General features: G+C 44.9%; 3 protein-coding genes across 4 annotated transcripts; 2 read left to right on the forward strand and 1 right to left on the reverse strand.

Annotated features, from left to right (window-relative positions):
• Window positions 1–2,748: 2,748 nt before the first annotated feature.
• CCDC137 (coiled-coil domain containing 137) lies at window positions 2,749–8,726 on the reverse strand. Of its 2 annotated transcripts, none has more exons than XM_080987555.1 (6): window positions 8,597–8,726; window positions 7,329–7,450; window positions 6,195–6,390; window positions 4,978–5,060; window positions 3,617–3,696; window positions 2,749–3,333 (listed from the first exon to the last, which is right to left on the reverse strand). In XM_080987555.1, exons 1-6 carry the CDS (start codon window positions 8,671–8,673, stop codon window positions 3,121–3,123), a joined length of 771 nt encoding a protein of 256 aa, XP_080843681.1. In that variant the 5' UTR covers window positions 8,674–8,726; the 3' UTR covers window positions 2,749–3,120. The 2 variants fall into 2 exon arrangements, with proteins under 2 accessions (XP_080843681.1, XP_080843682.1); XM_080987556.1 differs by having other exon boundaries at window positions 7,329–7,434; window positions 8,578–8,701.
• A 126-nt stretch (window positions 8,727–8,852) lies between these two features.
• OXLD1 (oxidoreductase like domain containing 1) lies at window positions 8,853–11,945 on the forward strand. Its single transcript, XM_080995107.1, has 2 exons — window positions 8,853–9,010; window positions 11,208–11,945. The coding sequence occupies exons 1-2, from the start codon at window positions 8,900–8,902 to the stop codon at window positions 11,652–11,654; spliced, it is 558 nt and encodes a 185-aa protein (XP_080851233.1). The 5' UTR covers window positions 8,853–8,899; the 3' UTR covers window positions 11,655–11,945.
• A 2,135-nt stretch (window positions 11,946–14,080) lies between these two features.
• PDE6G (phosphodiesterase 6G) lies at window positions 14,081–21,777 on the forward strand. The gene is made up of 4 exons (XM_080995141.1): window positions 14,081–14,420; window positions 17,044–17,245; window positions 20,660–20,700; window positions 21,524–21,777. The coding sequence occupies exons 2-4, from the start codon at window positions 17,100–17,102 to the stop codon at window positions 21,598–21,600; spliced, it is 264 nt and encodes an 87-aa protein (XP_080851267.1). The 5' UTR covers window positions 14,081–14,420; window positions 17,044–17,099; the 3' UTR covers window positions 21,601–21,777.
• Window positions 21,778–23,528: the final 1,751 nt, after the last annotated feature.

Below are 23,528 nucleotides of genomic sequence, written 5' to 3' on the forward strand. Positions count from 1 at the left end.
AGTAGCACCTTTAAGACCAACTAAGTTAGTTCTTGGTATGAGCTTTCGTGTGCAAGCACACTTCTTCAGAAGAAGTGTGCTTGCACACGAAGAAGTGTGCTTGCACACGAAAGCTCATACCAAGAACTAACTTAGTTGGTCTTAAAGGTGCTACTGGAAGAATTTTTTTTTATTTTGATAAAGTACAGTGAGATTAATTGGAAGTTATTTTTAATTTCCTTCTTTATAAGTTTTATAACTGATTTCAGTATCGGGAGTATAAATGATGTTAGTTATACTAATTTTGTTGTTTCTTATATTGTGGTTGTTTGTTTGACTTCTTCATTATTTGACTGTATCTTTATTTGTTTGTTTGTCTGTTTTCCCATAAATGTATTTATTTTAAATCCATAAAGATATACTTAAAAAAATAAAAATGATTCAAGCAACAGGTAGCTAAAAGTGGTGGCGGATGTAGATCAGGTGCTTTGTGAGAAAATTACCATACTCTTAGAGCCTAAACCAGCACCACAGTGTAGTAAATAGCTGTATTACAGATTGTAACCCCTTAGATTCAGCCAGAACACAGACAGTGAACATAAAGGTTCAAACCAGCAACTGCAGCCCAATTCTGCATGGAGGCTGCAGGTGATGCAAAGAGAAGCTGTGGGAACATCCCTCACTACTGATAAATCAAGGATGTTGTTTCCTGCCGTTTGGCTGTGACAAGAAGAGGTCTCCTTCCTCCCAGCCCACAGGATGCTACTTGTACCACACTATATTAGTATAAAAAGACAAGAGAGGATTCCCTGTTGCTTATGGGCACATCCTGCCACCTACTGACAAGACCCGTGCTAGACATTTTAAGACGCCGCTGCCACTCTTTCCCAACCTCCTTTGTTTGCACTTATGGGGACATCCCACTAGGACATCCCACTGGGTTGTTGCTGTTTTAATGCAAATCTTGTTAGGAGGAAGTAAATTGCTCCTGTTTTCAATTAACTCTTGTGAGTGACTGAAGAAGCTAGAAGCCTTGAAGAATATTTTTTTGGGGGGGGGAGCAGGGGAGAGAAGAGAGAAATGACATAGGTCTTTCCCCCCTCTTAGCTTCACCAGCCCCACATTCCAGGATGGAATTAAGTATTTTAGCCTTTTCCGTAATGGCGTCCCAGTTTTGAAATGCCTTCCTCAAAGAGAGGTATACCAGGTACTGACTGTCGGATCTCTAGTGCCAAGTAACAACCTTCCTATTTGCCCAGGCATTTTAGATCTTGCCTACTTTGATTTATCCCATTTTTTTTAAAAAAAGTTTGATATTTTGGGGGGTTTTGGAAACTTTTGATGGTGGGCAGTTAAAATATTGCAAAGCAGACTTGCTTTCTGTTCCACCCTGAATAGGCTGCCACAGTAAGGCACCTTCAAATTCACTATGTGACGGTAAACCCATTCCTGGGAGACTTCCATCCCAATACTGGATGGGAGTCACAAGGGAGCACTATCTGCTCTGAAGCCTCATCCCACTGCAGGGAAAATAACTCTCTTTGCGACTAGAACAGGACAGCAGAGAAGAGACACAGCAATGCCTCCTAGCTGCGGGGAGAGAAGAGGCAACAGATCTGGTAGTGGAGTAGGACAGCTAAAAATAATCCCAAGATATTTCAAAGCTGGCAACTCACATGCTCCTTGGCTTTCAGATAGTACAGGCATGTCCAACTTTCAAGAGACAGAGATCTACTCCCACTATAAAAAACTGGCAGTGATATACCAATGTTTTGAGCGTGTTTTTAGAAAGCTTGTTGAGCTTGCGTTGAATACAGTGGTACCTTGGTTCTAGAACTTAATCTGTTCCGGGAGTCCGTTCGACTCCCGAAACCATTCAAAAACCAAAGTGCGGCTTCCGATCGGCTGCAGAAGCTTCCTGCACTCAATCAGAAGCCACAGAAGCCGCATTGGACACTCGGCTTCCGAAAAACGTTCACCACAAACCGGAACAATTGCGGCTTTCGGGAGCCAAGCCGTTCGGGAACCCAGGTACTACTGTATACACTTCCAGAGTTAACACTAAATACATTGCTTCTGGTAAATGAGCCACCATAGCTGCTAGATGGCTGTGAAAATTTGTGTCCCAGGCTTTTTAGACTCATATACCCATGTACTGGGACGCGGGTGGCGCTGCGGGTTAAACCACAGAGCCTAGGACTTGCCGATCAGGTGGTCAGCAGTTCAAATCCCCACGACGGGGTGAGCTCCTGTTGCTCAGTCCCTGCTCCTGCCAACCTAGCAGTTTGAAAGCACATCAAAGTGCAAATAGATAAATAGGTACCGCTCCAGCGGGAAGATAAACGCCAGAGAAGTAGATAGGAAAAATGTGCATATTACCAGTGTAATATTAAACAGAAGAACAATTTCTGACCACCTTCCAGCCACAAGAGGAAGACCAAGCTGGGAAGAAATGTATCTTAAACCCTAAATAGCTTTGCTTGGCAATCCTCGTTCTCCTTTCACATCTTATTTATCTTTGTGCCAATGCATTGAGAGTGGGAGCGAAATGTGTTTCTCCAACTTTGTGGGGGAATATATGGATGCAGAGTTGCGCTGGACAGTAAGCAGCAAAAAACAGAACTTGCCGCTGATGCTGAAAGAGGGGGAATAACTGAGCACTGGGCCTTTCATAACCTTCAAAATCAAATGAGACCATTTTGCTTTGTTATTATTTTCAGGGTGCTATTTTCATTCCGCATTCCTCTGCCAAATGGCTGCATCGGTGGATAATATAAATATATTTATTCGGTGTAATTGCCTCCGAGACCATTCCCATACTAGTCCTTCTACTCTGAATCCCAGAGGAAAATTAAGAGAAGATTACAGAACCCCCAAGTTGCTAAGATCACTAGGCATGAAGTTCCAAGGTTGAGTCTAGAAAAATTCCACTGTATACACTTCGCTCTGCTTCTGGAAGTAGCAGACGACCGCCATATTGCCCAATGTGTACAACACCAGTCAATCTTGCTGGTCCAGATGGCTTGATGTGGTCATCCAAAAAGAGGATCGTTTAAATACACCGCCATCTTGGCTGCTGCTCTGTCCTTGTATTAAAATGTTTCTTCCTGTTTTCTGGCACAGTGGAAGCACTCTGACATCTCAGACAGGCTTCTTTAGTTTGTCAATAGCAAGCTGACTTTCAGCCATTTGCTGCTGCTTGCGTTTCTTTATGTCCCGGTAAGCTTGGACAACCCTTTCTCTTTCCTCCTGCATGATCCTCTGGCGAGCAAGGGATGTGTGGAACACTTTTGGAGTGGAGGGTGTCCCACTGGAGCCCAAGAGAGATGTCAGCAGAAGCTCCTTCTTGCCGGCCTGGAATGTAAGAGAGATTGGTTCAAGTTAAAGAAGCACACAGAGGAAAGAGGTTATAGATTGAGTATGATCATGAACACTGAACCAGCTTACAGAAAACAAACAAACCCTGAAATACCTGAATCTCTGATACAGCTAGTTTGATAATAGTATTGCTAACACCAAGTCGGTGTTCTTCCCAAGCTTTGCTACCAATCGTGTAAAATTACTTCCTGTATAGGTAGCAGGGTCACTGGCAAAGTTAGAAGACAGAGATAGAATTTCATGCAGCTACATAACTTACCTTGTCTTTGACAACACTCTTTCTAGGTTTCGCTGTGATTGTTGGGGGCTGTTCAGCAACCTCACCAAACTTCACCGAGTCTGAAAGGAATGGCAAAGAGGTAAGCTCCAAGGGACTGAATTGAGATGGAGATAGCACTAAAATAGATATATTCTCCTCCCGTAATATCCCATTTAGCAGCCTGAAGTCCAGTCTAGAGGCCAACACAGCCACTCCAATTTGTCATGTCACAGCAAAGAACAAGTGGCTTTCCGTCCTGTACGTTAATCACCACAGTACACAGCAACAGAGACTACGGTTCAGCTCCCATTCAAATGTACCTGTCCCTATTACAAAATTCAGCACAATGCAATTACACTTTTATATATTTCAGCTGGGAATTTGTTGCTTTGGACATAAAGGTGTGCCCTAAAAAGCAGGTGTCCAAACTTTGGAAGTGGAGCTGGAACCAAGCTTCCTCTTGACAATAGATTTGCTTGATAGCAAAGACCACCAGGCTTTGGCTTTTAATTATCTGGTTTCTTCAGTGTTTGGGATGTCGTAAAAATACAAAAAAGTTTCCGTTTTTATTCTGTTTCAGCATTATGTTGATTTTACTCCATGTGTTATTTATTTATTTGTTGTTATTACATTTGTTTAAGAAAGCGACTAATGAGTAACAACAACAACTGACAGAGAGACTGGTGGTTCAATTGATGAAAGTGTTTGCAATGCTAAAAACTCCTAACACCAGCTCTCCATGGCTGGATGCTACAGCAGATGGCATGTAGCTTAAGGGTGCATTCATTTTCCAGTCCTGCTTGGCTGTGTGTGTGTGTATGTATGTGTATGTGTGCATGTGTGTGTGTGTATATATATGGAATGTTAGGTGTTTTTAAGCTGCCCTGAGTGGGGATTTTGCACCAGAAGAGCGGGATAATAAATAATACGCAAATGATTTAACATATCACTATAAACAGTGATATGCTAAATCAACTTTCTGTTCCCGCACAAACTGCAAGTTTTTGTTTTATACAGTACGAAGAAAGAAAGATACTATTTGAGTTGAACTGAGTAGACTACAGCCTTATGATGATCCAGACAAATCCCATAATCCAAAGCAATTGTGTATCCTGTTGTAACATAAGTCAACACCACAATCCTTCTCCTCAGTATGAAATTCTCAATATCCAGATAGAACTACCACCACAAAAATAAATGCACACTCAAAGCACCCATTGGGGGGGGGGAATATACATGCAGGAAACATCAAGAAAGATGTGGTGGTTTTCAAATCCTTGGAATTCTGTAGCAGAGATTTGGGGTGTTCTGGAACTCTGAAGAAAGCCGAAGAGTCATACATTGGAAAATACTTCCCCTACCTTTGAGAAAGTCTTTCTCCAGCAATGCTGCTTTTTTCTCCTCTTTCTTCCTACGGATTTTATCCAGCTTCTTCTTCTGAAAACTAGAAAGCAAGTTTTGTTGAAGAAAGGACGCAACAGGAGCTGTACACATGAATTTCAACGGAGGATGAAGGGAATACAATTCAGAGCCCCAATCAGAGCAAAGAGGGCTACAAAGATACTGTGTCAATAAAAGGCATTGTGTACCTGGCTATTGGCCACCTGCGGCCAAATGAAGATGTCTGGGTGCCAGGATGGTGCCTGACATCTCCACCACCTGGAGGTGCATGCCTGGGGATCCTTGGATCTGAACTGTTTGCACACACTAATACCACATCCCATAGAATTCTATCAGTTATATTTTATGTGCACAATTGGAATGAATTTCAGGAACCAAAGTGCTTTTTCTGTGCTGCCTGAGCAGGAGCGGTGAAGAACGTTAACAGTTTGTTGTTGCAGCTTGTCTTCACTTACCCCACCCCACTGCCTTGCTCACAGTTGTGAAGAATATTCTTACGTTATGAATAGTCTGTGTCACCATTAAGAAAAAGAGGTAGGAATAGGCCAGTATCTATGTGGGCTGTCCCTGGATCAAGTGACTTTTCTTCCTTAAGTTCGCAAAGGTCTCACCCTAGCTCAAGGTTGTCATCTGAACTAGCCAGATGTTTAACTGAGAATCAATCACAGTCAGCCCATCATTTGAAAAATAAGACTTTAGAGCCATCTTGCCCCAAAATGGCAATGAGACATTTCATTTTGATGACAGTAAGCTTGGTTTAAGGAGCCATTTGGTACCTAGCTTATATATCTGAGTTTCCAACATTAGCTGCAAACTAAGGACGTGGGTGGCACTGTGGGTTAAACCACAGAGCCTAGGGCTTGCCGATCAGAAGGTTGGGAGTTCGAATCCCTGCAACGGGGTGAGCTCCCGTTGCTCGGTCCCTGCTCCTGCCAACCTAGCAGTTTGAAAACACGTCAAATTGCAAGTAGATAAATAGGTACCACTCCGGTGGGAAGGTAAACAGCGTTTCCGTGCGCTGCTCTGGTTCGCCAGAAGTGGCTTAGTCATGCTGGCCACATGACCCGGAAGCTGTACGCCGGCTCCCTTGGCCCATAAAGTGAGATGAGCGCTGCAACCCGAGTCTACGACTGCACCTAATGGTCAGGGGTCCCTTTACCTAAGGGATCAAGCTTACTCTTTCTTCCTCTGGGACTTTTCTGGGACTGGCTCTTCTTTTTCAGGTTCACGCTGCAGCTGGTATTTGGTAAGGAACATCACATGCTGAGTTTCCCGCTCAATGCGCCCGATGTAGGTAGAATCTCCCTCTCCTTTTCGCCGCTTGAATTTTGGCACAGGTATGTCACCCTCCAGTATATGACCTGGTTGCTTCTCTGAGATGAAAACACAAACTATTACAGTCTTACTGTGCCCAACAGCACCCAGAGAAATAAAGCAAGATGAAGACAAAAAAACCTTTATTTCCCTGGCCCTCTGCAAAACAAAAATAGACAAGCACAATGTCTATTTGACAGTGGTCCAAGCTAGAGCAGTCTAACATACTTCTGTGGGGCATAAATGGGTGTCACACCATGTCCAACCACCCTAGATTTCCCCACCCCCAAAATGTCACAGTCCTGGTGCTAGCTAGGAGGACTGGCTCCGCAACTGAATATAGGATCAAATTACATTGGAATCCATTAACTTCCCAATATAGCATGTGTTTTTTGCATTGATTGTGTTTATTATTACAGAACTCCTTAGAGCAGATAGCTGCTGGCCCTCTGCCATAAGCAGGCAACGGATGTTGTTGCCAAAAGACAAATGGATTGGCAATGAGTTATTTATTTCCTTAATAAATTTACACCCAGTTTTCACGAAAACAAATCCAGAACAGTTATGCTGTTACTGACTGATCAATTCCCCATGCCAAAGCTTAATGAACTCAAAGTTGCAGAGGGACGTATTGTGCTATTATGGTAAAGAGACAGTAATCCTAGAATTGTAGAGTTGGAAGGGACCCTGAGGATCACCTAGTCCAGGCATTCCCAACCTGCAGCCCTCCAGATGTTTTGGCCTACAACTCCCATGATCCCTAGCTAACAGGACCAGTGGTCAGGAATGATGTGAATTGTAGTCCAAAACTTCTGGAGGGCCGAAGGTTGGGGATGCCTGATCTAGTCCAACCCCCTGCAATGCACAAATATGCAGCTGTCCCATATGGGGATCGAACCTCCAACCTTGGTGTTATGAGAACCATGCTCTAACCAACTGAGCTATCAGAATTGGGTCCATAGTGTATGTTGGAAAAACATGAAGACTGCTTTTTTACCCTTTTTCTTTTTCTTCTTGCTCTTGGGGTTCTTTAATTCATCACGGCTCCTCATTATTTCCCGCAACCGAAAAGGAATTTCTTGCTCATCCAGGCACTGAGTTTTCTTCTTCTTAATTTGTCTACAGGGTTTTAAAGGGGGGGGGGTGTTACGGACAAGGTTGTACAGCTTGTTTCAACAATAGCTACCACCAATTAAAATTTCAAAATGCCTTATGGTAAGTACGACCAGAAGACCAGCTTGAATGACAGGTTTAGAGCAGCTGTCCATCACACAGGCAACTAGCAGGCAAAAGCTTGTGATCACAATTTCACAGGCTGCTCCATATTAGAATGTCAAGGTTACACCATCTGTACGGGGCAGCTACAACAATGCCCACATACAGGACAGCTGCAACAGCATCATTTATTACACTGTGACATCAATGTCTTAAGCAGGGGTACCTAGTATATGCCCCTCCAGATGTTGAAGGCTAAAACTCCCATAACCTCTGACAAGCAACAGAAATTGGGAAGCCAAGACCTGAAGGGAAACAGGGTAAGCACTCCTGGTATAAAGTGGCAATTGATTACATTTACCCGAAAGCAACACAAGATTAGGATAATAGTTATATTTTAGCAACACCTGGAGGGTGCTTATATATACAGTGGTACCTCGGGTTAAGAATTTAATTCATTCCAGAGGTCCCTTCTTAACCTGAAACTGTTCTTAGCCTGAGGTACCACTTTAGCTAATGGGGCCTCTCGCTGCTGCCGCGTGATTTCTGTTCTCATCCTGAAGCAAAGTTCTTAACCTGAAGCACTATTTCTGGGTTAGCGGAGTCTGTCACCTGAAGCGTATGTAACCTGAGGCACCACTATATGTCCAACACTGAGTCTACTACTAATCATCTGAAAACAATGAACCTCAAGCTTGACCTCAAGTTTAAGCCGCACCCATCCCGAGTACAGTATTAAAGCAAGTTTTGTTGCGTGAATTTTGGTGATCTTGAGCCGGGTTCCAGATGCAGCTGACATTCCCAGTGCCAAGAAAAGAAAGAAACCCGAAAGGCACGCTTACCCCACTACCGCGAAGCGTACAACCGAAACCCGACATCGACCCGCTTTTTAAGCAAGCCGCTTAAAAACCTTTCAATCCTCAGCTCCGCGTCTGCGATAAGGAGGGTGATGCGCATCACGCGGGCCTACCTTACAGGGCTGTTGTTTGCTAGCACCCCCCCCCGGGACAACGCGCACACCGAAACATCACCGGCGGGATAAACACTCACCTGCCCCTTGGAGCAGCCCCTTCCCGCAAGGCGGTGGCAGCAGGCGCCACCTGCGTCCGCACCTTCCTTTTCCCCATCGCGCCTCTTCTTTCCTTTCCGCTTCACCCACGTGCGCCTGCTCTACTTCCGGTGCCCCCTTTGCCCGCTCCCCATTGGTTGAGAGCTTTTTTCCACACGCCCACCGTTTGACATCTCGTCGTTCCCCTCCCTCGAGGCCGCTGAGGCCATTGGCCGAGAGAGATGCCAGTCTCGGCGCCCGGCGCAAGGACGGGGCGTGGCTTCTTCCCAGGCAATCCGGAGCTGATGTTGATGCTGCTGTTAGTGGGCGCCCTCCGCTGCAGCCGGCGGCTGGCCGGGGCTCAGGCTGCAGCAGCAGCAGCAGCGGCGGCGGCGGCCGGGCGCTCGCCCGGGAAGGTGAGGGGGTCCGGCGGCGGGGCGAAGCTGCTGAAGGGCACAATTGCATGCCTGGTCCTGAGCGCGTTTACTGGGCAGCGGGTCGCTCTTGCCCGCGGACGGAGAAGCTGCTGGGAGGAGGCAAAGGGAGAGAGCAGCCTGGAGTCGGCTGTGCCTAAGATGCCCTCTTGAAGAGGCACCCCGCTTTTCCCTTTCGCTTTTTAGAGTAACAGGCCTCAGGAGATGGCTTGTGGTTTGTTTATAGGGCGCCACAGCAAATAGCAATAATGTTGTGGCGACTGTTTCTAGAAGGGGATTTGTGTGCTGCTCCACAATGAAAGACGCTGATCACAATTATTATTACCCCGCATTATTATTATTATTATTATTATTATTATTATTTGTGTGCTGCTCCACCATGAAAGACTCTGATCACTATTATTACCCCCATTATTATTATTATTATTATTATTTGTGTGCTGCTCCACCATGAAAGACTCTGATCACAATTATTATTACCCCTATTATTATTATTATTATTATCATAATCGTCATCATTATCATTATTTTTTAATACCCTGCCCAGTGTTTTTATTCTAGAAAAAAAGGGGCCAGTACTCACCATGAAGTTGGTACACTTAGTGCCACATTTTAAACCAGTGTTTTTCTTCTAGAAAAGGTGCCAACACTGCATACCCCATAAAAAAAAAGAAAGCACTGATCCTGCCTATCAGACTGGGTTGCCAATGGCTCCAGGCAGCTTCCATTATCATCATCATTATCATTACAGTCAAACCTTGGTTCTTAAACAACTCTGTTATTGTATGTTTTGATTCCCAGACGCCGAAAACCCAGAAGTAAATGTTCCGGTTTTCGAACATTTTTTGGAACCCAAACGTCCAGCGTGGCTTCCACTTGAGTGCAAGAAGCTCTCGCAACCAATCGGAAGCCACGCCTCAGTTGTCAAACGTTTCGGAAGCCGAACGGTATTCCAGAACGGATTACGTTCGACAACCAAGGTTTGACTGTATTTTATTTGTACCCTGCCCAGTGTTTTTCTTCTAAAAAAGGGGAGGGGAAGTACTCACCATGAAGTTGTTACAGTAAGCACCATCTTTTTGACCAGTGATTTTCTTCTAGAAGAAAAAAGTGCCGGTACTGCATACCCTCATAAAAAGGCACTCACCCTGCCCACCTGACTGGGTTGCCCCAGCCACTCTGGGCAGCTTCCAACATATACAAAAACATATTGAAACAGTAAACATTAAGAATTTCCCAATACAGGGCTGCCTTCAGATGTCTTCTGAAGGTTGTGTAGTTCTTCATCTCCTTGACACTTGATGGGAGAGCGTGCCACTCAGCTATAATAGCCCTAGATGTTTCTCCCAAGTCCTCAGCATCCCCCAACCCACAGGAACCATGGATCAGGGGTGGTGGGAGTTGGAAGTCCAGTAACAGCACCTGGAGGACCACAGGTTTGCATCTCCCTGTGTGGCATTTAGTATACATGCATTTGTTGATGCTCCATTTCTGTTCAGACTTCCCCCAACACACACTTTATTTACAGGACTTGTTGCCTCAAAACGTGATAGCTGACTGAGATGGTTTTAACAGGAGGTTGGGCAGATTCAAGGAGGATGGCTGCTTGCCCCAGAGGCAAGACGTACAAGTTTAATATGTCACAGATTTTTAAACCGTTCGGAGTTTGAATTTGTCGTTACTGATACTGCAATTGGGATATACGGTATAGCACATGGGTAGGCAAACTAAGGCCCGGGGGCCGGATCCGGCCCAATTGCCTTCTAAATCCGACCCGCGGACGGTCCGGGAATCAGCATGTTTTTACATGAGTAGAATGTGTCCTTTTATTTAAAATGCATCTCTGGGTTATTTGTGGGGCCAGCCTGGTGTTTTTACATAAGTAGAATGTGTGCTTTTGTTTAAAATGCATCTCTGGGTTATTTATGGGGCATAGGAATTTGTTTTTCTTTTTCCCCAAAAAATATAGTCCGGCCCCCCACAAAGTCTGAGGGACAGTGGACCGGCCCTCTGCTGAAAAAGTTTGCTGACCCCTGGTATAGCACGTGTTACAAATTCTATGAATAAAATACATGAAATCTGGCAGGTCATACCCTGGGATGGATAGGAAGTACTGGAAATAAGCGGCGGGGATATAGAAAGGGTTTAATCCATTTGTTTCTGTTTTTGTTCTTGCTAGGAATGCATCTATCTATTCGGGCACTCACACAGTAGTGGGACTGCAGTGCTTTTGCACAGATCCCATCACAAGTACTTAGTTAACATGTGGAGGTTTACTGCAATGCTGATGGTCGATGGACGGCGGTACATGCACGCAGATGCACAGGGCAATGGTTCCAAAAATGCTACTTCCCTGATGGACAAGGAGCCTGGCTCCAAGGAAGAGGCTGCTTCTTCAGAGGACAAAGATTCTGCTTTTGCCATCCCTCCAACACTTCTCCCCCCCACAAACTGTTGCATGAGTGGATGCCACAACTGTGTGTGGATTGCATACACTGAAGAGCTTCTGAAGTATTACCAGGACGGTGGAGAACAAGCATTAGCAGCTGTGGACAAACACATACAGGATGAGAATATAAAAACAATCTTAAAGATGGAGATCAGATTCCGAATGAAGAAAGACTGAAACCTTTTTAGAAGAAAAACAACAACACTGTCACAGCTACATACCTCATGCCTGGTCTTGGGCCATAACAGATTCTGAAGGAAAAATCTATCCTGATTGTTTATTCTCCCTTTTCTGAAGAAGAAGGGGCAATTCTAATTTTATACAGGAGTCCCAGTATTATTAAGCCTATCGGGATGATATGCAGTCCTAATATTCAGTTAAATTTAAACTACCTGTTCTTAAAAAGATGTCCTTATCCTGTATCCTATGATGACTATTATGTTTAACTGTATTTATTATTTAATAATGGGGGGAAATGCTGGTTTAAGATCGGAGTTAAGGCTATCTCAGGTTGGCTGACGATATAACAAGAGTGCCACTCAGTAGGATGATAATGTTATTTACTATGACTGTTCAAAGTGCTTAGCATGCATTATTTCAGTAATCCTTATAGCTGTCCTGTTACATAGATTGAGGATGAGCCATAAAAGTGAATGGCTTCCATTGTCCTCTACTTTCCCCCATAAAAGGCCTACAATCAGCAGTGCTGCTAAGGATTCAGCAAAACAATATGGAGCAGGGCAGAGGGCTTGGCAGATTTTGTCTCCATTTCCAGCAGTGCTGCCAATTGTAGCTCTTACTTTCCCCCCTCAATGATAGGAAGAGTTTTTCTAGGCTTTTGTGGAAGAGAACTAGCACACACAAAAGTGCATGCCCCTTCTAGGCCAGAAGGCGCAACCGACTGGAAACCCAGTGTATCAGAGGCATATATTTCTGCGTAATATTATTATTGGGGAGCTGCCTAGCCATGTGATACCTGCATATAGAGCACTGCCTATGATTGCCAACTGACCACAAAAAACTGGCAAAACTGGCTTTGTACCTTTAAGATCACTGTTGACTGGCACAAATCTGCCAGTGAACCTTTTTTGCAGAATGGATGAACATTGTGCTGTCTGTTAAAGGAGCCAATTAAAAAGATGGCATTCCTAAAAAAGAGAAATTTCCATTTGGTTGTGTTAATTCCACTCAATTCAGACCAGCCAACAATAGCCTTGCTTCATCGGTAAAAAGCCACAAACCGCATTTCAAAATCCCGGCGAAGGATCTTGTGCAAAGCTTTGCATTTCCTCTGGCCCCTTCTAGAAAAGCAAACCGCCACCCTTGTCCTTGTTTGCCTACCAGGATAATATCACTTACGATCCTTTCCTAACCCCCTTGCTCTAAAGGATTTCTCAGACAGCCTAATCGCAGGTCACTTTAATGGAACTGCTGAACCTTCCACGAATTACAGCTAGCTAGAGTTTAGTAAATAGGATTAAGCTACATTCTGTTAAGTGAACACAGCTGGATCACTTTGTGTACCAACTTTTTTTAAAGAAATGCTTAATTTGGTGCAAGTGGCGTGAAACTCATTGTACTGAAATGCATTGGTAGGAATTCTTGCCTGTGAGAAAGAAGGACACCAGAAGCCTTGAATTCACCACCCCACATTATGTTTACACAGACAGCCCTTTGTTTGTGATTCTTGCACAGAGTATAGCTGCAGCTATCTTCTTACTTTAAGATCACCAGCTCTTTTTTTTTAACCAGTTCCCGTGGCAGTGCCTCCCAAAACAACTTGATGGGCATATATTTTAAGGTGCAAAAGCAGGTCAGGTCAGGACAGGTTTTGTTTTGTTTTCTAGCCAGATGGCAAGCTTACTTTCAGGACATTTTGCTTTGTAATGATCTCTTCTTTCCTATTGGGGAAGTGGTGTGGAGGAACATTTTGCAAGCAATATAGACCATTAGGTGGAAATGGCCTTAGCTCCCTGTAACCTACAGTTTCCTATTGCTCTGCTGAACAGCTGATCATTAAAGGGAACCTCTCTGCATCTTCTTTCACCCTTCTCTGCCCCTGAGTGCAATGCATTGAGAAGTCTTGCCTGCAGCCATCATCTCCCACAATCACTCAGCACTTGGTTGTTGCAGATCTTGTTTGTACAAGTATTCCACAACTGCTGTCTAAACATAGATAACACTTGTATTAGACTACTGGTAATTTGGGTTGTTCTGCTGGATGCCTCCAACCTCCTCTCACTAAGCCTTGCCATTCCTGCCCAAACCATGTAAAACAGAAGTGGGTGTGCGGCCCCTGCAGGCCCAATTATTTTGATTTCATATGGCGACAATGTCTGCTGGCATAGAAGTATATGAGCCAGTGTGGTGTAGTGGTTAAGAGCGGTAGACTTGTAATCTGGTGAACCGGGTTTGTGGTCCCCGCTCCTCCACATGCAGCTGCTAGTCACACTTCTCCAAAGTCTCTCAGCCTCACTCACCTCACAGAGTGTTTGTTGTGGGGGAGGAAGGGAAAAGGAGAATGTTAGCCGCTTTGAGACTCCTTTGGGTAGTGATAAAGCGGGATTTCAAATCCAAACTCCTCCTCCTCCTCTTCTTCTTCAAACTGCACAGAACATCATTGGGTATGTAGTGTCATGGAAGCGCATTTGTCTACTGGTTCTAGAGGCAACGGGCAGATGCTGAGTCTATCACAATTGATCTGGAAAAATTTCCATACATTTCCCCCACTCCCCCTGTTCTGAACATCCAGCCCACAATGTACCTGTCATTGAGGTTGATACCGGATTAGAAACAAGAGATATAATCCTATTAGGAGGAGCAGAATAAATCTAGCAAACCCCTTTGAAACCTCTCCAGAGTGTTTGCAAGCTAGAGATACACTCACTGTCAACTCTTAATTCTTGCTGCAGTGGTTCAGGCAAAGGTTGACACTGGCGTCTGGTGAGTAGCAGCCCCCTTATGTTTTTCTTTGGCTCCTAGTTACTGACCTGTTTAGCCCACCCAACTTGCAGCTTCTGCTTTAATGTGGGTCCTGTTGTGGTTGTATTCCTGGGAGGACAGACCCTGCTATAGGAGAGGAGGCCCACGGGTGCAACAGACTCTGTGTTGAATTTCATTCTAATGCCTCTTCAGCCATGGGATGTCACTGGGTAGCTATGGGCAAATACTGCTTTTCTGCCATAGGGTGGCTATTAGCATGCATAATATTAATAATTTTATTCTTTGTACCCTGCCTATCTAACTGGGTTGCCCAGCCACTCTGGGCAGCTTCCAACAAATATAAAAGCATCATAAAACTGACTGATCCTGCAATGCTATGCATACTGACATGGGAGGAAGTGAGACTTCCAAGGAATAGCAAGGCAGCAAAAATATTTAAAAAATGAACAGCTTTTTGTAGCTTGACGAGACAGCTTGGCGTTGACAAATAACAATGAAGTTAATGGATACAGAAGCATAAAAGTAGATGTGAGAGTAGTGGCTAATTTTGTATAATTAAACAATGGGGTGAATCTGCGCATTTATTTGACTGGCTGCATATCTGAATCATAACTTTTTTAATGGTGTGGGAATCCTCAGAAAAGCAATTAAGCTGCTAAGTCTTCCCTCATTTGCTAGAATATCTGTGGAATAAATATCATGATTTGTGTGATCTGGATAAATTAACATTACTGAGACGGGGAGTAGCAGGGCTATGCAGGATATGCAGCAGTTTTCAGAGAGGGATGGTAATAACTAATGAACAAAAATAAAATTCTCTCCCCCTGAAATAATAATCCTGTAAACAAGTGCAAATATTAGCAAGCTTGTTTACTGGAGAGGGGGAGAAAAGGTTTAATCAGATTAGCATTTGTTTAGGGATTTATCTATGAACAAAATAACTGCAACACTGCACCAGACCAATGGCCCATTTATCCTAGTGTCCTAACGACAACAGCCGGCAGCTTTTCTTTGGCTAGGCTGTGCGATCTGCTGAGGGCACATAAAGCAACAAACCAAATTTAGCTGTCCATTGGGTGCACACTGGGCACATTCTATCTGCACTGCTGTGTGTCAAGTGCATTGCCATGCCAGGTGCATTAGGCACGCATCATTCGCCGAGAATAAATTTCACATGGCACTCGCCTCCTATGCAACCCCATTCCAGTGTCTTCTTGCCCTCATCCCTAGGGATGAAAGTGAAATAGAAAACATCAGGTGAGTTGAACAGGGAGCGGCTTGTACAAGGCCAAGATACCGGTAATCAGGTATTTCCTGAATCCTAGCAAGCTACTTTTTGAGTGGCTCTGAACATTATACAGTGGTACCTCGGGTTAAGTGCTTAATTTGTTCCGGACATCCGTTCTTAACCTGAAACTGTTCTTAACCTGAAGCACCACTTTAGCTAATGGGGCCTCCTGCTGCTGCCGCGCCGCCGGACCACAATTTCTGTTCTCATCCTGAATCAAAGTTCTTAACCTGAGGTACTATTTCTGGGTTAGCGGAGTCTGTAACCTGAAGCGTATGTAACCTGAAGCGTCTGTAACCCGAGGTACCACTGTAATCCGAAGTTTCAGATGTTTCAACATCAATGCTTGGTCCACATGTGGGTTCCAGTCCAAGTGCAGAGATAGTCAAGTCGCATGAACTACAAACTAAATATTTTGCTCTGTGCTACTTAAAAGAGTGAATGGTGATGAACCTGGAACGATACGATACGATACAATATGATAATCTTTATTGTCATTGTCCCATACAGAACAATGAAATTGAAAAAGCCTACATCAGACATTCAAAAATCAACAAGCCTGCTATCCCAGCTATCCCAGCCCGGTTAACCCCCTAAAAACTCTGATACCCCATAATTAAATAAAATATACTCCCACAGAGACTACCTTACACTGCATTTAAAACCAACATTGCATTTGGATAGTTTCTCTGGATAGTTGGAACTGTTTCTCAGGCGGCTAGTCTTAGTCTTTATAACCCTGTACCTTCCAGAAGGCAGAAGCTGAAAGATCATTTCTGGGGTGCGTACTATCCTGCGCTATCTCTGCAGCTTTCTTATGGCACCTGGAAGCATAGATTTGATCCAAAGTGGGAAGAGTACACCCAATTATTCTCTCCGCAGTCTTTACAACCCTGGACAGCATTGTTTTTTCCCTGACCATGCAGCTCCCAAACCACACACACAGACCATAAGTTAATACACTCTCAACAGTACAATGGTAAAATGCCATCAACAGGTCCTGGAACTGTTATGTATGGAAATATCTGTGAGGAGTTGTGTCTTAGAAGGCAAAAGCTTTACCCTGGCATCTTCAGGTGGGTTTGGGAATGCCCCCTGCCTGAAACCCTGCAGAGCCACTACCAGTTAGTATTAACTTCACTGGATTAGATGAGTTAATGGTCTGACTCAGTATATATATTCTGGAGTTAAAGATGTTGCACATCATTTGTTTCTCTTCTTTGGAACACGAACTCAAGATGTGATGGAAGTTCAACAGCTGACGTAATTAGCTGTCCACAGAAACACTAGACCTGGGAGTATAATCCTTTTCCATCCTTCCTTTCTTCACAACAGATTAAACCACAGGAATCGGAAGCCATTTTTGGTGCCACAGCATTTTCACAGCAGCCATGAGCCTCGAACCTCCCAAGCCGGAAATCAAATCAGCCACCAGAGTAACTGGAGGTCCTGCCACCCCCAGAAAAGGACCCCCCAAATTCAAGCAGAGGCAAACCAGGCAGTTTAAAAGCAAGCCACCAAAGAAGGGTGTCCAAGGGTGAGAGATGGAGACGTTGCTTGGGTGAAGAGGACTGATTTCACGTTCCTCCAAAAACAACCAGTGTGGTGTAGTGGTTAAGAGTGGTGGACTCGTAATCTGGTGAACCGGGTTTGTGTCCCTGCTCCTCCACATGCAGCTGCTGGGTGACCTTGGGCTAGTCACACTTCTCTGAAGTCTCTCAGCCTCACTCACCTCACAGAGTGTTTGTTGTGGGGGAGGAAGGGAAAGGAAATTGTTAGCCGCTTTGAGACTCCTTAGGGTAGCGATAAAGCAGGATATCAAATCCAAACTCTTCTTCTTCTTCTCCTCCTCCTCCTCCTCCTCCTCCTCCTCCTCCTCACCGCTATCAACAGCTAGCATCCCTACCAGTTCCAGGAGCAGTTTTAAAACCATTGTTTTGTGTATAGGAAGCAGGGGCTACCTGTGGCATTTTGTCACCTGAGGTGAAATGCCCTGCTGCGTACCCACGAACATTTCTCCAGTGAAAATAGGGACGTCCCATTCCATAATGATAATTTTACTATTTACATCCCACACATCTTACTGGGTTACCCCAGCCACTCTGGGCAGCTTCTAACATATATAAAAACATAATAAAACATTAAACTTAAAAAAAAAAAAAAATCCCTATACAGGATTGCCTTCAGATGGCTCGGGAGTTGTAATAACTCCATACCCTCCAACATTTCTCCAATGAAAATAGGGACGTCCTAACAAAAAGCAGGACATTCCAGGATCAAATAAGAAACTGGGATGGCTTCTCTAAATCAGGGATGTCCCTGGAAAATAGGGATACCTGGAGGGTCTGCTGCTGCCACGCCTGAGATGAGGGGCACAAACTCCAGAAGGGCTTCCCCTTGAGACAGGAGGGGAGGTATTCTGCAGAGCTTTGACACTGGTCCTTCTCTACCCTTAGAGGTTGGGGAGACCAGCAGCAAAGCTGGGTGGCAGAACACGGCTGCCACCCCTTGGGTAGGTGCCGCCTGAGGTAACCGTCTCACCCTGCTTCATGGGTGGGCCAGCTTTAGAGAACACATTCAGCCTATAGGTCACATATTTAGTTCCAGTCTTCACAGCAGGTTTCAAAAACATTCCTGTTTCTCCTCTTCTGCTCCCAGATGACTCAAAATGGGAATTTCTGTGTTTGCCACAATGCTAACAATTTTGGGGGATTTGGACAAACCATGGTTTAGGGTCCCCCAAAATAAAGGAGAACTTTTCTGTGAGTGGAATTCAATGCAATGCTAAGTGGGATATGCAAACAGGGAACAAGGTCTGCTCACACATAAATAACTGTATTTTTCCATGTATAAGACTGCATTCCCCCCCCCCAATTTTTTTTTAAAGTTTAAAATTGGGGGTTGTCTTATACATGGAACGTTGCAATTAAATATTCTTAATTTTGGGGTCAAAAAATAGGGGTCGTCTTATACATGGGAGGGTCTTATACATGGAAAAATACGGTACCTTCCTTCTCCTTACTCCCCTCCTTTCTTGCCTGTAGCCCCATACCTGTCTGGGCATTCTCTCAACCTTCCAGTACAGATTTATGGGTTAGACATGGGCAAGGGAGGCGAAGTTCTGTTGCATGATTGGACCCTGCTCTGCACATGGAACACTTTGAATCCTGCCTTGGGATAACAATTGCCATCCACACACATTTTGGATCTGATGGTATTGGGATTTAAACTAGTGAAGCTATCCAGTTTGCACCCACAAGGAACAGAATGGTTTCTTATGAGTCAGCATGGCAGCCTGCTATGTGGAACAGCAAGCCAGAATGCTGACTCATTAATCAATCTGTTGGTAACGGAGGGGACAGGTCCAATCCTGCTGCTTGTAACATTCTTCTTCTCTCTGCCAGCAGATTTTTCTGGCTGGGAACGATTCCTTTACAAGCAGCAGGTTGGAACCTTCCCCATCAGTGAATCTAGCCATTTGCCTATTCAGGAACAATTCTCCTTCACAATGCCTCTTCCACTATCATCTTTCTCAATTAAGGAACTCACTTTCTCACTGCCAAATAGGGCACTAAGCTGGTGATGTGGTGCAAATTGTTATTCTGGGGAAATGGCTGGTCCAGATATTTGACAATGATGCAACGATTAACATGTATAGAAAATACTAAATAAATAAAAAATTTCTTCCAGTAGCACATTAGAGACCAACTAAGTTTGTTATTCTTCAGATATCTGAAGAAGTGTGCATGAGCACGAAAGCTCATACCGATAACAAACTTAGTTGGTCTCTAAGGTGCGACTGGAAGGATATTTTTTTATTTTGTTTCGACTACGGCAGACTAACACGGCTACCTACCTGTAACTAGAAAATACTGAGCTAGACAAACCACTGGCCTCACTTGCTATGTTCGCTTGGAAATGCAATGTACTTTAATATTCATCCGTCTTGTCTTGTCGGTACTGCAGCAGATAGAACTCAACGATGGCAAGCTGCATTGCTTTCGTTTAGGTTTCAAAAGTGCAAGGTTTGCCAGTCCAAGACATGGTTATAATGTTTACCATGGATCTGGTTTTCTTCTTCTTTTCTTTCTTGATTTGTGCAAATGCAGGTTATGAGCAAAATATATTTAGAATACGATTAATATGTCAGGCGAGGGACGCGGGTGGCGCTGTTGGTTAAACCACTGAGCATAAAACTTGCCGATCAGAAGGTTGGTGGTTTGAATCCCCGCGACGGGGTGAGCTCCTGTTGCTCGGTCCCTGCTCCTGCCAACCTAGCAGTTCAAAAGCACGTCAAAAGTGCAAGTAGATAAATAGGTCCCACTCCGGCGGGAAGGTAAACGGCATTTCCGTGCGCTGCTCTGGTTCGCCAGAAGCGGCTTAGTCATGCTGGCCACATGACCCAGAAGCTGTACGCCGGCTCCCTCGGCCAATAAAGCGAGATGAGCGCCGCAACCCCAGAGTCGGTCATGACTGGACCTAACGGTCAGGGGTCCCTTTACCTTTACCTTTAATATGTCAGGCACCATGGCAATAGTGTGTATGTGCCTTTTAGACTGTGATTCGGTTGTGTCCTGCAAGGAATCTGCGGCAACTTTGCCCAAAGCTGGTGAGGGTTCTGCCATGTATGGAATTATTGAATCAGCGGCTGTCCTGAGACTTAAGCTCTTGCATGGAAAAATCACCATCCTGCCTTAAACCACTCTACGTGGAGCCCTACAAAGAAATTATATCAGGGATAGACAACATGTTGCCCTGAAGATTTTATTGGACCACAACTTTCACCATCCCTGGTTGTTGGTTAGGTTAGCTGGGGCTGATGGGAGTTGTAGTCCAACATCTGGAGGGCATCACATTGGCCATCCATGGATTATATAATGTGGAGGAATGATCCGGGTAGGGTGAAAAAGCCAAATGCATCGTAGACTGCTCTTTCTCTTTTCCTTTGCAGATTTGGCGATGACATCCCTGGTATGGAGGGCTTGGGGACAGGTACCAAAGATTCCTATTTTTAGCACACCACACAACATTAATCTGTACCTTTGTTAGTACAAAAACTGCCTAGTTTCTCTTTATTGATGTTTTCCCGCCTACCAAGGAATCTATGTGTTTTGCCTAAGGATGGAGGCAGGCCTGGGAACCAGCTTGTGTTTGTATGTCCTGAGATTGTTTCTCCTTCCCAGAAGGCCTTAGTGCAACCCACTACCTCCACAGCACTTGCAGCGCTTTCTTTGCGTGTCTACTAGTGCTACCTCCTGCCATTCATTGGTTGAGGACTGTTTTTAATCGCTTGTCTTGGCATCCCCACTTTTGGGTAAGGCCATGCCAACATACCATGCGGTGTTTTGATAGAGTCCCTTCTCTCTGAACACCACTGCACAGAAACTGAAGTCCTTACTTCACATGAGCTACATTTATGATTATGAACCCCCACAATTGCTTCCTCGACCAGTGTGAGAGCCAGTGTGGTGTAGTGGTTAAGAGTGGTGGACTCGTAATCTGGTGAACCCGGTTCGCTTCCCCGCTCCTCCACACGCAGCTGCTGGGTGACCTTGGGCTAGTCACACTTCTCTGAAGTTTCTCAGCCTTACTCACCTCACAGAGTGTTTGCTGTGGGGGAGGAAGGGAAAGATGATTGTGAGCCGCTTTGAGACTCCTTAGGGTAGTGATAAAGCGGGATATCAAATCCAAACTCTTCTTCTTCAGTTGTCACCATAGGCCTTTGGGGCAGATTTCAGCCTAGAAGCACAATGACCTTTGGTAATAAGCATATACCGGTACATAGGTTGCCCTGATGCTTCTCTCTTCCTTTCAGATATTACTGTGATCTGCCCCTGGGAAGCCTTCAGCCACTTGGAGCTACACGAGCTGGCCCAATATGGCATCATATAAACACACAGAGGCCAGAAGTGGGGCTGCATGGATATTTGCCTTCCCTCCAGTTGAGGAGGCAGCTTCTGTGACCTTCCTTTTATCTGTGCTCCTAGCCTCTTCAAATCAACTTTGCAGAAATCAGCTCTTGGCCTCCAGCAATTGATAAAACCATAATAAAACCCAAGTGAGCAAGTATTACGCTTGCCTTTATGCTATTGTCTCTATCTGCGATGAACCTCCCTCCATTGCAGCTATAGTTTGCAAAAATAGACATCTTTACATGTATAGTAGTTTCTCCATTTTACTATGACATCATACCCTCCCAACATTTATCCAAGGAAAATAGGGATGTCCCATTCCATAATGATAATTTTACCACTCCACACATCTTACTGGGTTGCCCCAGCCACTCTGCGCAGCTTCTAACATATATAAAAACATAATAAAACATTAAACATTTTTAAAAAATCCCTATACAGGATTGCCTTAAGGTGGCTCGGGAGTTGGATAACTCCATACCCTCCAACGTTTCTCTGATGAAAATAGGGACATCCTAAGGACACGGGTGGCGCTGTGGGTTAAACCACAGAGCCTAGGACTTGCCGATCAGAAGGTCGGCGGTTCGAATCCCCGCAACGGGGTGAGCACCTGTTGCTTGGTCCCTGCTCCTGCCAACCTAGCAGTTTGAACCTTGCATGTCAAAGTGCAAGTAGATAAATATGTACTGCTCCGGTGGGAAGGTAAACGGCGTTTCTGTGTGTTGCTCTGGTTCCCCAGAAGCAGCTTATTCATGCTGGCCACATGACCTGGAAGCTGTACGCCGGCTCCCTTGGCCAAATAAAGCAAGATGAGCGCCGCAACCCGAGTTGGCCATAACTGGACCTAATGGTCAGGGGGTCCCTTTACCTTTACGGAAAAGCAGGACATTCCAGGATCAAATCAGAAACCAGGATGGGCTTCTGTAAATCAGGGACTGTCCCTGGAAAATAGGGACACTTGGAGGGTCTGTGTCATTCTCTTCCTTCTTATCTATTCCCTGGAAGTGGAGAGGTGGTGGTAGTGAGGAGGTTTAAAGCAGTAGATGCAATGCGGCTAGCAACCACTGGACCTGGTGGGGCAGTCAAGGAGTTCACTGGATGGAGGGCGAATTTGTTCGGGTTTTCTCTCCCTCCTCCCTTGTGAAGATGCTGTGGACACTTAATCAAAGACCGAGTAAAAAAATACTGGTGGGCCTTGCCTGAGTGACCAGCCTCCTGTGAGTAGATGAACTCATGCAATGAAAGCTATTGCAGCACTACTTGTTGGGCTCAAACAAGGAAGCATGAGGGCAGGGAGAGAGACTTTATTTGCAACAGGGAACCTTTAAGATGCAATGTGATGTGAGTGGAATACTGCAGTGGAAAGGAGTAAGGTTGAAAATATGGATTCTGCACATATAGAATAGGATATAGTTTCTCCAGAGAGGTTGTAGAGTAGCCATAATAGGTTTGCTGGCTTGTAATCTCTGTTTTCACTGCCTGCTGAAAGGCATACAGAGAGGGGATAGGTAAGATTCCTACCAGAATATGTTCCCTAAATCTTGCCACTGCAGAGGAACACACCTTAGGAATGTTGGTTTTGGGAAGGGTGAGGGAAGCCGGTTGTTGGGCCGAAAATGCTTTCCAGGTACATTTCAGAAACCGGCTTTGAGAATGGGCTACAGGAAGCTAATGGATGGAATTCCACAAGAACTTTCCACAACACATGGAGACCAGATCCTGAAAGGAAGCTGTTCCGCTGCAACACTCTTCTTCTTTCTCTGTGCATATTTGGAGGGTGTGTCGGAGGAAGAGAGACAGTACTGACGGAACAGGATGCAGCCGGAGGAGAATCAGGGACAGTGAGAATGAGGAGGAAGGGTATGACGTAAGCAAGAGAAATCCAAGCACAAAGGGTCTCCCTGTCCT

The sequence above is a fragment of the Podarcis pityusensis genome (genome assembly GCF_964106645.2).
Source record: "Podarcis pityusensis genome assembly, chromosome: 2".
In the NCBI taxonomy this organism is placed as follows: domain Eukaryota; kingdom Metazoa; phylum Chordata; class Lepidosauria; order Squamata; family Lacertidae; genus Podarcis; species Podarcis pityusensis.

Bases quoted from the DNA above. Each gene is read 5' to 3' on its own strand.
- OXLD1 (XM_080995107.1), top strand. From the start codon at position 8,900: ATGTTGATGCTGCTGTTAGTGGGCGCCCTCCGCTGCAGCCGGCGGCTG. The intron at 9,011-11,207 runs GTGAGGGGGTCC...TGTTCTTGCTAG, and splicing joins CCGGGCGCTCGCCCGGGAAG to GAATGCATCTATCTATTCGG.
- CCDC137 (XM_080987555.1), bottom strand. From the start codon at position 8,673: ATGGGGAAAAGGAAGGTGCGGACGCAGGTGGCGCCTGCTGCCACCGCC. The intron at 6,391-7,328 runs GTAAAAAAGCAG...TTTTCATCTCAG, and splicing joins CAAGAAGAAAAAGAAAAAGG to AGAAGCAACCAGGTCATATA. The intron at 3,334-3,616 runs GTAAGTTATGTA...CTTACATTCCAG, and splicing joins AGAGTGTTGTCAAAGACAAG to GCCGGCAAGAAGGAGCTTCT.
- PDE6G (XM_080995141.1), top strand. From the start codon at position 17,100: ATGAGCCTCGAACCTCCCAAGCCGGAAATCAAATCAGCCACCAGAGTA. The intron at 17,246-20,659 runs GTGAGAGATGGA...TTTCCTTTGCAG, and splicing joins CCAAAGAAGGGTGTCCAAGG to ATTTGGCGATGACATCCCTG. The intron at 20,701-21,523 runs GTACCAAAGATT...TCTTCCTTTCAG, and splicing joins TATGGAGGGCTTGGGGACAG to ATATTACTGTGATCTGCCCC.